This window comes from Pleurodeles waltl, chromosome 9 (assembly GCF_031143425.1).
Source record: "Pleurodeles waltl isolate 20211129_DDA chromosome 9, aPleWal1.hap1.20221129, whole genome shotgun sequence".
Classification (NCBI taxonomy): Eukaryota; Metazoa; Chordata; class Amphibia; order Caudata; family Salamandridae; genus Pleurodeles; species Pleurodeles waltl.
This window is the reverse complement of record NC_090448.1, coordinates 1,186,273,757-1,186,286,000: the sequence shown is the minus strand read 5'-3', so window position 1 is coordinate 1,186,286,000 and position 12,244 is coordinate 1,186,273,757. Positions and strand designations below refer to the sequence as shown.

The 12,244-nt window shown below is 52.3% G+C and overlaps 1 protein-coding gene across 2 annotated transcripts in view; it reads right to left on the bottom strand.

Annotated features, from left to right (window-relative positions):
• Nucleotides 1–2,305: 2,305 nt before the first annotated feature.
• Nucleotides 2,306–12,244, bottom strand: part of PAX9 (paired box 9) — a 160,519-nt gene continuing 150,580 nt past the window's right edge. The window contains exon 5 of one of the 2 annotated variants that reach the window (XM_069209139.1): nt 2,306–3,943. In XM_069209139.1, coding sequence (XP_069065240.1) covers nt 3,858–3,943 — 86 coding nt within the window. In that variant the 3' untranslated portion in view covers nt 2,306–3,857. Of the gene's footprint in view, nt 3,947–12,244 lie in introns of both variants that reach the window. The other variant, XM_069209138.1, reaches the window with a different exon arrangement.

Genomic DNA, 12,244 nt, shown 5'->3' with positions numbered 1-12,244 from the left:
GTCACAGATATGGAGTGATCGGCTGAGGAATCAGGATCACGGAGGTGATGTGATCGACTGAGGAATCAGGATCACAGAGGTGGTGTGATCGACTGAGGAATCAGGATCACGGAGGTGGTGTGATCGACTGAGGAATCAGGTGGTGTGATCGACTGAGGAATCAGGATCACGGAGGTGATGTGATCGACTGAGGAATCAGGATCACAGAGGTGGTGTGATCGACTGAGGAATCAGGATCACGGAGGTGGTGTGATCGACTGAGGAATCAGGTGGTGTGATCAACTGAGGAATCAGGCTCACAGAGGTGGTGTGATCGACTGAGGAATCAGGTGGTGTGATCAACTGAGGAATCAGGATCACGGAGGTGGTGTGATCGAATGAAGAACTGGGATCCTAAAACTGAAGTAAAAAAGACAGGAGTGAAATCATGGAACTGGAGAGATGGAAAGAGAGATTGGGATCACATAACTGTTGGGATTTGGGAGGAATATTCTGAAGTGGCGTGATCATGTGAGTAATTCATATTGAGCTGTGTGAATTAAGAGGAATCTGGATCAACAGATGTTTCAGGTTCATGCAGCAAATATGAGCCAAGGAAGAATTGGGATCGGGGAGCTGGTGCGATCGAGTGAGAGGTGTGATCGAGTGAAAGATTGAGATCAGGGAGCTGGATTGATAAAGTAAGGAACTAAGGGCCAGATGTAGCAAACGTTTGCGACTCGCAAACGGGCCGATTCGCAATTTGCGACAGTGCAAAATCGGAAATGGGATGCAAAAAGCCCATTTCCGACTCGCAAAAAGCGATGGGATCCGTTTGCGAGTCGCATCCGGTGCGACCCCATTTTGCGACCCGCAAATAGCAAGTCGCAATTTGCGAGTCGCAAACCTTATGCAATTGCAACTCGCAAATTGCGACTAGTCGCAAAAAGCCCAGTTTGCACTTGCAATTTACCACTAACTCAGAGCAGGTGGTAACCATTACCAAAGTATAAAAGGAGACCCAGAAGGCATCTGGGTTACTCAAGATGGCGGAGATATACCTGATAGCAGTGAGAAGGAGAGTCCACGCAGCCCAGCAGAGGAGGAGGAGGGGCCACAGACAGGAGAAGATATATAGAACAAGGCAGACTCTTTCTCAGCAAACTGAAGAGGAGATCTATGACAAATACCGCCTTAGCAGCGCAGCCATACTAGAATTAATTGATTTACTTAAACCACAGCTAGAACACCAGACTCTGCGTGGCTGCGCCATCCCTACACATGTGCAAGTGCTATGCTCACTTCACCTCTTGGCCTCAGGGAGCTATCAGGGGGTCATTGCTGTGGCAGGTGGGGTATCTCAAAGTGCAGTGTCAAGGTTCCTCAGGGCATTCCTAGATGCCTTAGTCACGCACATGTCCCACTTCATATACTTACCAAGGAATGAGGCAGAAATGAACAGCACCAAGCTGGACTTTTACCGCATTGCCCACTTCCCCCATGTCATTGGATGTGTAGATGGGACACTCATTCAAATATGCCCCCCGCTAATCTGGAACATATTTTCCGCAACAGAAAGTGTACCCACTCACTCAACATACAGGTTGTTTGTGATGCCCATTACGTCATCACGGACATCGTAGCTAAGTTTCCAGGCAGTACCCATGACTCATACATTTTTAGACATAGTGGGATACATCAACGCCGGGAACGTGGGGAGTTTGGAGACGGATACCTCCTAGGTAGAGCTGCATACACCTTGCAGACATACACACAGGTCACTGTGCACGACTATCTGGACTTACTAACAGTGTACTTTTGTGCCCAACAGGTGACAGTGCATATGCTCTAAGGCCATGGATCATGACTCCATTTTTAACACCCAGCAATGATTCAGAGAGGCAATACAACAGTGCGCATAAGAGGACCAGGAACCTCATAGAGCGCACCTTCGGACTCCTGAAGGCAAGATTCCGATGCCTCCACCGCAGCGGAGGCGCCCTCCAATACACCCCCATTACCGCTTTCAAAATTGTGGTCGCATGCGCCATCCTCCACAACATAGCCACCCGACGTGGGCTACCTCTCACCCCTGCAGACCCAGATCCTGATGATGAAGAGCAAGAACAACCACATCGCCATCATGGGGATAGGAGTCTAGCTAATCAAGGCAGACTGAGACGGGACCACATTGCAACGCAATATTCTGGACGGTACGTGTCAACTCCCACCATACTCACCTATTAACCATTTGTTAAGTGGAACAAAAATAACTGTTTTATTAATGTCATGAAGAAACTATATACAAGTTGAAATTGTCCATGGGCAGGAAAATGCCAACCAGTCATGTGGCACATTAACGCCATGTGCCACATGAATCTGTCCTGGCTGTTATCTATGATCTCCTGCCCCTCCTGCCAGCCTGGCTGGTCCCTGCTGCGTCCATGGTGCTGTGCCTACCACTCCTCAGACCCTACTGTGAGTGGCAGAGACACTGCTCACTGTTGAGCCCTCCTCCCAGGTGTATTTGTTAACTTCCTGGCTGTTATGTCATCATCATGTGCCAGGAAGTGTTTCCAGGGTGTTCTGGTATGCTTTCTGGAGTGTTCTGCTGCATCTGCAAGCAATTTTGAAGGTATTCGCAATTTGCGACACCCACTCGCTAATTGCGAGTTCGTTTTTGCACACTCGCAAACAGCGACCTCGCAAACTGCAAACTCGCACACAGCCTTGCGAGTCCGGCTGCGAGTCGCAAAATCGGATCGCTTTTTTTTCTGGCATTCCAATTTGCGACTCGCATTTTGCGACTCGCATCAACTCGCAAAATGCGAGTCGCAATTTTTATTTTTGCTACATCTGGCCCTTAGATCTTGGACTGGTGGGATTGATTAAGCGATCAGGACGGTGGAAGAGTGTAATCAAGTGATGATTTGGGATCATGGAGAAAACAGATTGAGTGAGGGCTCATGATGCTCTTGTGACCAAATGTGGGATCAAGATTTGGGATCATGGAGATGATGTGATCAACTGAGGATTTGCTGTCAAAGAGCTTGTGTGATCAAGCAAGAGGTCATGGAGCCGGTGTCATTGAGGGAACTGGTGCTATCAAGTGGGTAATTGAGATAAGTAAGCTGGCGTGTTCAAGTGAGATTGGCATCGAGGAGACGTGATTGAGTGACAAGTTGAGTTTAGCGCCTTGACTCCTTATTCAGAATAATGACTCTTTGCTGACACTGTGGACCTTTAGGCAGATCAGCTCTTATACGGCTCTCCCTCTTGCCTGTAGTTCACAAAAAGTCAACTTTCCTTACCGAAAAAGAAAGAAGAGATAGTTGTACCCATTATTTGACTGATTGGTAGTGATGGCATGGTCTTCATTTATCCAGAAACTAATCCAAACCTGACAGATGTTTTCTCCTCTTTACATTTCAGAAATCACATGAGAACTTGTTAGAATTAAATATTTTTTTCTTTGCAGTTAGCACCACCACCAGTATGATTACGCAGGAGGAAAACATATGTACAGTAGTGTAAACTTCAGAGTTTCGATTGTACATTCATCGTCTAGGCAGGCCAAGCTCCGTCTGCTCAGGAGTCCATGATGCCCTGTCATCAGGTGCTGTCCTCTCAGACTGTGCTCGAAGCAGTGATATGGGACTGTCTACGGGGACTGTGCACCCGGACTGTCCTCTTGTCGTGCCTCCATATGTGGGCACACAGCCTGGTTTCTAGTCACAATGGTTCAAATGAACTCAAAGTAGAGTTTCTCACACCTGCAGTGACCATGCCAGGGCTGCATGGTGATTCTCTGGCTCTCAGTGGAACCACCCACTGTCCACAAAGGCACTGATTGGCTTAGAGTCCGCGTAGACTCGAGTCTATGCACTTGGTATGTGCTGGGCCGTGGCATGGCTCAAGGACGGCAGGTACGATCTAGGCATCTTGCTGCTGCTCTTCATGTCCTCTGCTGGAGAAAGAAGATGGAACAGTTCAGGAGGGTTGTGCACAAATGTACAAAGAAGTTAACCAGGTCAGGACAGTCTCTAAAGGCCCATGCAGGTCACTACCCATCGTAAACAACCAAAGAGTGAGAGAAGGGGGTAGGGATACTCTACGCACATGGGTCAGGGACAGGACCAGAGCAGATCGCTTGTGACTTTGACTTGATGGCCACCAAACCCAGTGTTCTGGCAGTAGGAATATCCAACCGCTGCAGACAACTGGTGATCCCTTGACCACCTACGCCAGTCACTGGTCATCTCTTGGCCACCTCTGCCAGTCACTGGCCATCCCTTAGTTACCCCTGCCAGTTACTGGTCATCCCTTAGCCACCTATGCCAGTCACTGGTCATCCCTTGGCCACCTCTGCCAGTCACTGACCAGCCCTTGCCCGCCTCTGCCAGTCACTGGTCATCCCTTGGCCACCTCTGCCAGTCACTGACCATCCCTTAGTCACCTCTGCCAGTCACTGGTCATCCCTTGCCCACCTCTGCCAGTCACTGGTCATCCCTTAGCCACCTCTGCCAGTCACTGGCCATCCCTTAGCCACCTCTACAGATCACTGGTCATCCCTTGGTCACCTCTGCCAGTCACTGGTCATCCCTTGGCCACCTCTGCCAGTCACTGACCATCCCTTAGTCACCTCTGCCAGTCACTGGTCATCCCTTGCCCACCTCTGCCAGTCACTGGTCATCCCTTAGCCACCTCTGCCAGTCACTGGCCATCCCTTAGCCACCTCTACAGGTCACTGGTCATCCCTTGCCCACCTCTGCCAGTCACTGGTCATCCCTTAGCCACCTCTGCCAGTCACTGGCCATCCCTTAGCCACCTCTACAGGTCACTGGTTATCCCTTGGTCACCTCTGCCAGTCACTGGTCGTACATTAGTGTTATAAATGGGTTTCTGGTTGGCTAGGGTATGCACCTCAGCCAGGTAGAACCCACCACTCTAGTCATGTGCTCACCCCTGGTATCTTGGTGCGGAGCAGTCTGGCTTATCCCCAGAGGTCATGTGTAAAGGGTTTGCACACCACACTAACACCAGAGACACAATAAATATACCACAAATGAGAGACTCCACATGGAAATATATGAAAATACACTCCTTATATTGTAAACATACAAATATAGATCAGAGACCCAAAAATGTCATACATAGTAAACATTGTGCACATTATGACATTATGGAAAGGTTACACGTTATACTGACACTGTGGAGATCAAACACATTAGGCACTCACAGGCCTGGAACGCAACAGTTGTTTGGAGAATGCACCTAAATCCCCAGAGGCCATCATACATACACCGTTGCCCATAAATATTGCAATGTTAACACATATATCAGGTATTGTGCCATTCCTCCTATACATAGCCAAAATAACACGTTTAGGAAGTAAGCTAGAGCCCTGGAGCACTTACGCTCCTCTTAGATGATTTACGGTAAGACATGTGACCACGGACGTGGCTTCCAACCACCACACATGTCAGGCAGTACAGGGGTCGCACTTGTGATCCTGGATACTGCAGGTTAATAACCACTTGGGATACAGAATGGGCTATACCATCAGGCCAGGCTGTGAGGGAAAACATTAACATCATTACTGACAAATACCGTAATGGCGATAATCTCTGCCTCTTGAGGAAATCATGGGTCCCGGGCAGCCCTGGCTGTCCTGAACGCGACAAGATCCCAAGGACAGGAAGCCCTGCTATATTCGCCAAAAAGTAACTCAGAGGCAGGTATGCCAACCAAGGCACGCAAGAAGCCAGGTACACGGGCACAAAGCAGTGATCTCCCTCCAGGGCTGAGCCCGGCCTACACCTGACAGCTGAGGGTGCCCTCTCCTTGGTGCAGAGTGTGGGAGGGCACATGGAGGGACACGCTGAGCTGTCCTCAGTCCGAACACTACAGGGCTGGTTATGTAGCAGACAGACCTTTCTGGGCCGTTCTCCCATCGTGGAGGGAGCCTCGGCAGCCCATGGTTCACACCAGCAACACAGGGGCACTCTCTTGCACCCCACTTGGAAACAAGGGTGACCCTCTCCCCTGATTGGCTGCAGCGCTGGGGGGCGCGAAGTGCTCGAAGTCAGCACAACCCTAGAATACACATGAATAGGCTGTATCTTGCTCTCACACAATGGACTGATTACCCCTACTGATGTCTGGAGATGGGGCTGAGTTGAAAGGGTGTTGTGCTTCCCTTGAAAGGGCTCTTTTGACGTTACCCCGTGCACAAAGGCATTTTTGGATTATAAGTAGAGGGGCTCTGGCCCCATGGTTTTTAGGGCACTTTTGGACCTGGGACTGAACCTCTGTTAGAAGGACTGCTGGCCTGCACAAAGGACTCATCTGGACTGCACTTCTGCTGTTGCCCTGCTACTTGCAGCTCCCTGACTCTGGACCATCTAGGCACTGCTGGACTGCCAGGAGGAACTGCCATTGTTTACCCTGGTGTGCTGGACTGCCTGCCTGCCCCTTGGTGCCCCCAAGTGTTCTCCTGGGACTGACTGCTCCAGAAATGAGCCTGGGACCTTGAGTCCGCCCCTGGTAGTCATGCTGAGCACTGCCCCTTTCTGTCTCCTTGGACTATTCCAGAGGTTATCAATAGCACATGGTGTGCGCTTTACAAGTTCACTCTACTTCACTAGCACGCAGTAAGCGCGTTATTCTCCTCCAGCGCGAGGGGCTTAGCCACCTCTGCTAGTCACTTGTGATCCCTTAGCAATCTCTGCCAGTCACTGTCATTACAGGAAGTACCCCACATGTGCCACCTCTGTGGACTCCGTGCTGTTGCAGCAGGTGCAGTGCACTGACTGTGGAGGCAGGGATCAGGAAACAGTTCACACACTCACTTGTGTCAGATGCACGGCTATGTGGGATGTACCTGCTGTGCATTAAAGAGGGGTGCATACCACAATATCAAGGTAATATGGTCCCAGTAAATACTCATTATCAGTAGGGGCCTGTTTTAGAGTTTGGAGGAGGGGGTTACTCCATCACAAACGTGACGGATATCTTGTGTACCTATCACGATCCTATAATAGACTATGGAGGTTGTAATACAGTACAGGCGGTATAGCGGGATATCTGTCACGTGTAACCTCATCTGCCAAACTGTAAATCAGAACCTAGATCTCAAACAAAAGTATATGATGATATATATATATATATATATATATATATATATATATATATATATATATATAGCAATTAACTATTTATATATATGACACGCACATACATATACATCTTGAAGATATGTGGGTGGACAGTTTAAGCAGAGTAGACCGTTACTATCTGCGTATGTATGTACGGTCCCGATATAGCGATAGTCGATACTCTGGTTTTGCTATCGTAGCCGGCAGATGTGGTTGGACACAGATGCAAGGGTTGGGTCAATGGGGCTCGGGGGTCCATACAGGGCTCTTGGACCAGCAGCTATAGGGGCGTTGGCATTAGGTGGCAGTCTTTGGGTTAGCAGAGAGTGCTAGGCTGGTAGACAGCGCTGCCCTAGCAGAGTGCGTCGGTTTAAGAGAGTGTTCTACAAAGAGTGTTGCTTGATAAAGGGAGTCACATTAGAAGAAACCCTGAGGTGAGAAGTGACTTGAAGGGAGTGCTGAGTGAGCGAAGGTTACTGAATGTGTAATGGTGTTCTGTCAGGAGACAGCCATGAGTTTACGGATAGCATTAGCAGAGCTGGACAGGAGTTGGGAAGAGTTTAGCATCCAGTTGAGGGGGGAAAGGGGTGGCTCTGGGTGCAGGGCATGAGGGGGGCTTTGCATCATTGCACCACGCTTGATTTTTGAACATGTTAAAAGCAGAGCCTTGACTCGACAGAGAGCACGAGGTAAGCTGCATGTTCAAACAAACTTTGCAAAGCCAATAGGTCTCGCCTATGTGAGGGGTGCGCTTTGTGCATGTTTTAGGCATGTTGTACATCGGCACGGCTGCTGTGTGTGACTGACAGTTAAAAAGAAGCGTCACAGTACTTTAATTTTATTGCTGATGGCAGGCAACACAGAGGGGAGAGGCAACATAGAGGGCAGGCAAGGAAAAATGTGCCATGACACGGCCAAGCAAAAATGTAATCCCTCTCGTGGACCAAACAACAGTGGAGGGTGGGCGGGACCAAACAACAACAGAAGGAGGGTGGGTGGGGACCAAACAACAACAGTGGAGGGTGGGCGGGGACCAAACAACAACAGTGGAGGTTGGGCGGGGACCAAACAACAACAGTGGAGGGTGGGCGGGATACCAAACAACAACAGAAGGAGGGTGGGTGGGGACCAAACAACAACAGTGGAGGGTGGGCGGGGACCAAACAACAACAGAAGGAGGGTGGGCAGGGACCAAACAGCAACAGTGGAGGGTGGGCGGGGACCAAACAGCAACAGTGGAGGGTGGGCGGGGACCAAACAACAACAGAAGGAGGGTGGGTGGGGACCAAACAACAGTGGAGGGTGGGTGGAGACCAAACAACAACAGACGGAGGGTGGGTGGGGACCAAGCAACAGTGGAGGGTCGGTGGGGACCAAACAACAACAGAAGAAGGGTGGGTGGGGACCAATCAGTAGTGAGGGGTGGTGCGGATGGATGGAGACCAAGCCACAGCAGAGGTAGGGTAGGTGGGTAAAGGAAAGCAACAACAGAAGGATGGCGGGAGGGTGGGGCAAGCAACAGTGTAGCAGGGTCATATGGGTGGACAAGAAGTAAATTAACAAAGTGCTATGACACGGCCTGCACTTTTGTGTTTTGCAGGTGGGAGGTAACATGAAGAGAAAGGGCGTGGGGGAGGTTGGTAGCACAGATAGTTGGAGGGTGGCAGTAGGGAACATGAATAGAGGGAAAGGGCGGGAGGTAACACGCAGAGAGGGTGCGGGTGCGAAAAAAAGGTTTCGGCGCAAGACTACGAACACGAAGACATACACTTTCAGAGAGTGCTTCCACAAAAAGGAGCCTCCACAAGGGAAGCTTGGGAAGGATACAGTACTTGTGCCATGCTCCAGGGGAGGGTCAAACACAAAAAGAGGACTCAAAGCCTGCACTGGTGAACAACTTAGAAGCAAGCACTTGAGTGTGACAAGGAAGTCAACCAATGGTAAGCAAAGGGCGACTCTAAGGCCACTGTAAGCTAACACAATGTCACACAAGTGACAGCACATCCGCTGTCTCAGGCAAGGTCTGTAGAATCAGGGTAAGGGTGGTGGGGAGCTGGGGTGCCTAAGTACTTAGGGGCACTTAGGCAGGTTTGGTACTGCCGGGAGCATCATGGCATTACAGGCAATTTTTGTGCCAGCTGGTCTGTCTGACAGATGCCCTGCAAGGGACAGCACGCTGGACATAACCCGCTGGCTGTGTAACTGGGTCTGTGTGCCAAAGTAACATTCCTAAACAACTGACTAACACTGGGGAAGTAAACAGTCATGACAACAAAAGCGTGTAAACACAGGTGTGAGTTTATAGTCAACCACCCCAAACTCTCTACTTCCAAGTTGTTCCCCTACATGATGAACAAGGAGGTCCCTCCGACGCACGGTGTCCCTGTCCGTGAGTGGACCCTGTACAGCGCTCCACCACCCTTCCCTGAGCGCTATAGAAATCCCACATACCAACATCCAATGCACCCCAATGCTTGGCTGACAAGTCGGGATACTTGGGAAACAGTGCGTGGCTGAGGAACAAACGTCAGGAGCCGGAGGTATTAAGGCCCTCATTTACGGCTTTTGGCGTAGGACAGCTCCGCAAAGCACCTTGCTGCACAGCGGTATGCCAAAGTGAAAGGGCAGGAACGCACCATATTCAGTCCTTTCCCCCTGTGCTGGCACCGTCTTGGCAGCCTAGAGCCAACGCAGGCACCCTGGCACCATGGTGCGTGGTGCAAGCATGATGCAAAGCTCTCGTAAATGTACCCCAGGGCACAGTTTGACTATCTCAGGAGTAAACCGATCCCTGCGCAGTAACAACTCCCTGAGATTGGTCCAAGACCAGGGCAGGGCACCGGGGCCTTGTCTGTGAGCACTAACTCTGGCCTGAGGATGACTGAGGGTCACTGAGGGTCACTGAGGGCCATAGGCTGGCTGGCACACCTAGGCCCTGGCTAGTGAGCACCTACCCTGTACTGAGGATGACTGAGGGTGACTAAGGCACACTGAGGGCCACAAGCAGGCTGGCACACCTGGGCCCTGGCTAGTGAGCACCTACCCTGTACTGAGGATGACTGAAGGTGACTGAGGGCCTTTGAGGGCCACAAGCAGGCTGGGCACACCCGGCCCCTGGCTGGTGACCACCTACCCTATACTGAGGATGACTAGGGGTGCCTGAGGGCGACTGGAGCCCACTGAGGGCCACAAGTGGGCTGGGCATGCGGAGGCCTTGTCTGGTGAGAACGTACCCTGGACTGAGGGTGACTAGGGGTGACTGAGGGCTGCTGAAGGGGACTAGGGGTGACTGAAGGTGACTGAGGGCCACAAGCAGGCTGGGCACACCCGGCCCCTGGCTTGAGACCACCTACTCTATACTGAGGATGACTAGGGGTGCCTGAGGGCGACTGGAGCCCACTGAGGGCCACAAGCGGGCTAAGCATGCCGGGCCTTGTCTGGAGAGAACGTACCTTGGACTGAGGGTGACTAGGGGTGACTGAGGGCCACTGAAGGTGGCTAGGGGTGACTGAGGGGCACTGAGGGCTACAGGCTGGCTGGCACACCTAGGCCCTGGCTAGTGAGCACCTACCCTGTACTGAGGATGACTGAGGGTGACTGAGGCACACTGAGGGCCACAAGCAGGCTGGCACACCTGGGCACTGGCTAGTGAGCACCTACCCTGTGCTGGGGATGACTGAAGGTGACTGAGGCACATTGAGGGCCACAAGCAGCCTGGCACGCCTGGGCCCTGGCTAGTGAGCCCCTACCCTGTACTGAGGATGACTGAGGGTGACTGAGGCACATTGACGGTCACAAGCAGGCTCGCACGCCTGGGCCCTGGCTTGTGACCACCTACCCTATACTGAGGGTGACTAGGGGTGCCTGAGGGCGACTGGAGCCCACTGAGGGCCACAAGTGGGCTGAGAATTCCGGGGCCTTGTCTGGAGAGAACGTACCCTGGACTGAGGGTGACTAGGGCTGACTGAGGGCCACTGAAGGTGACTAGGGGTGACTGAAGGTGACTGAGGGCCACTAGCTGGCTGGCTGGCACACCTAGGCCCTGGTTAGTGAGCACCTACTCTATACTGAGGATGACTGAGGGCCACAAGCAGGCTGGCACACCTGGGCCCTGGCTAGTGAGTACCTACCCTGTACTGAGGATGACTGAGGGTGACTGAGGGCCACAAGCAGGCTGGCACACCCGGCCCCTGGCTGGTGACCACCTACCCTATATTGAGGATGACTAGGGGTGCCTGAGGGCGACTGGAGCCCACTGAGGGCCACAAGTGGGCTGGGCATGCCAGGGCCTTGTCTGGTGAGAACAAACCCTGGACTGAGGGTGACAAGGGGTGAGTGAGGGTGGCTAGGGGTGAGTGAGGATGACGAGAGGTGACTGAGGGCCACTGAAGGTAACTAGGGGTGACTGAGGGGGACCGAGGGCCACTGGGGGCCACAAGCGGGCTGGCACACCTGGGCCCTGGCTGGTGAGCAACTACCCTGTACTGAGGGTGACTAGGGGTGACTGAGGATGACTAGGAGTGGCTGAGGGTGACTGAGGCCCACTGAGAGCCACACGCAGATTGGCACACCTGGCCCCTGGCTGGTTAGACAGTGGAAGCCAGAAGCCCCTGCCACCCACACACCGCCCGGTGACAGCAGGCGGGAGCAGTCAGTGTGACAGCGCCTCGTACCCGGACTGATCATCAGCAAACAGTCTCGGCGCTTGGTTAGAGGGTGTGTCGGCCGGGCCCTGTTTGCTTTCCTTCTCTGTTGATTTTCCATGATTTTAACATCCACTCGTACACATTTCAAAAGTTCATGTTGGTCGTGGATAAATATATCAGTGGGCAGTGTTGGTGTTTGTTTAAACTTGTGATGAATGAGCGGCTCAGCAGAGATTCCCAGCTGCCCTGGGAACCAGAGAGCTGCCCTCCGAGGCAGATGAGAGGACACCTGCTTGGCAGAAGGGGCATCGGGGCTGCCAACTCCTTGGGGCATGGGAAGCCAGAGGGTGGTGCCAGGAAGGGGAGCGGGCCGCACCTCCCTACCAACGGCGAGGGCCACACACCGTGGCCACCCGGCCACCCGGCCACGAGTCCTTCACCACTCGAGAGCACGGCGCTACC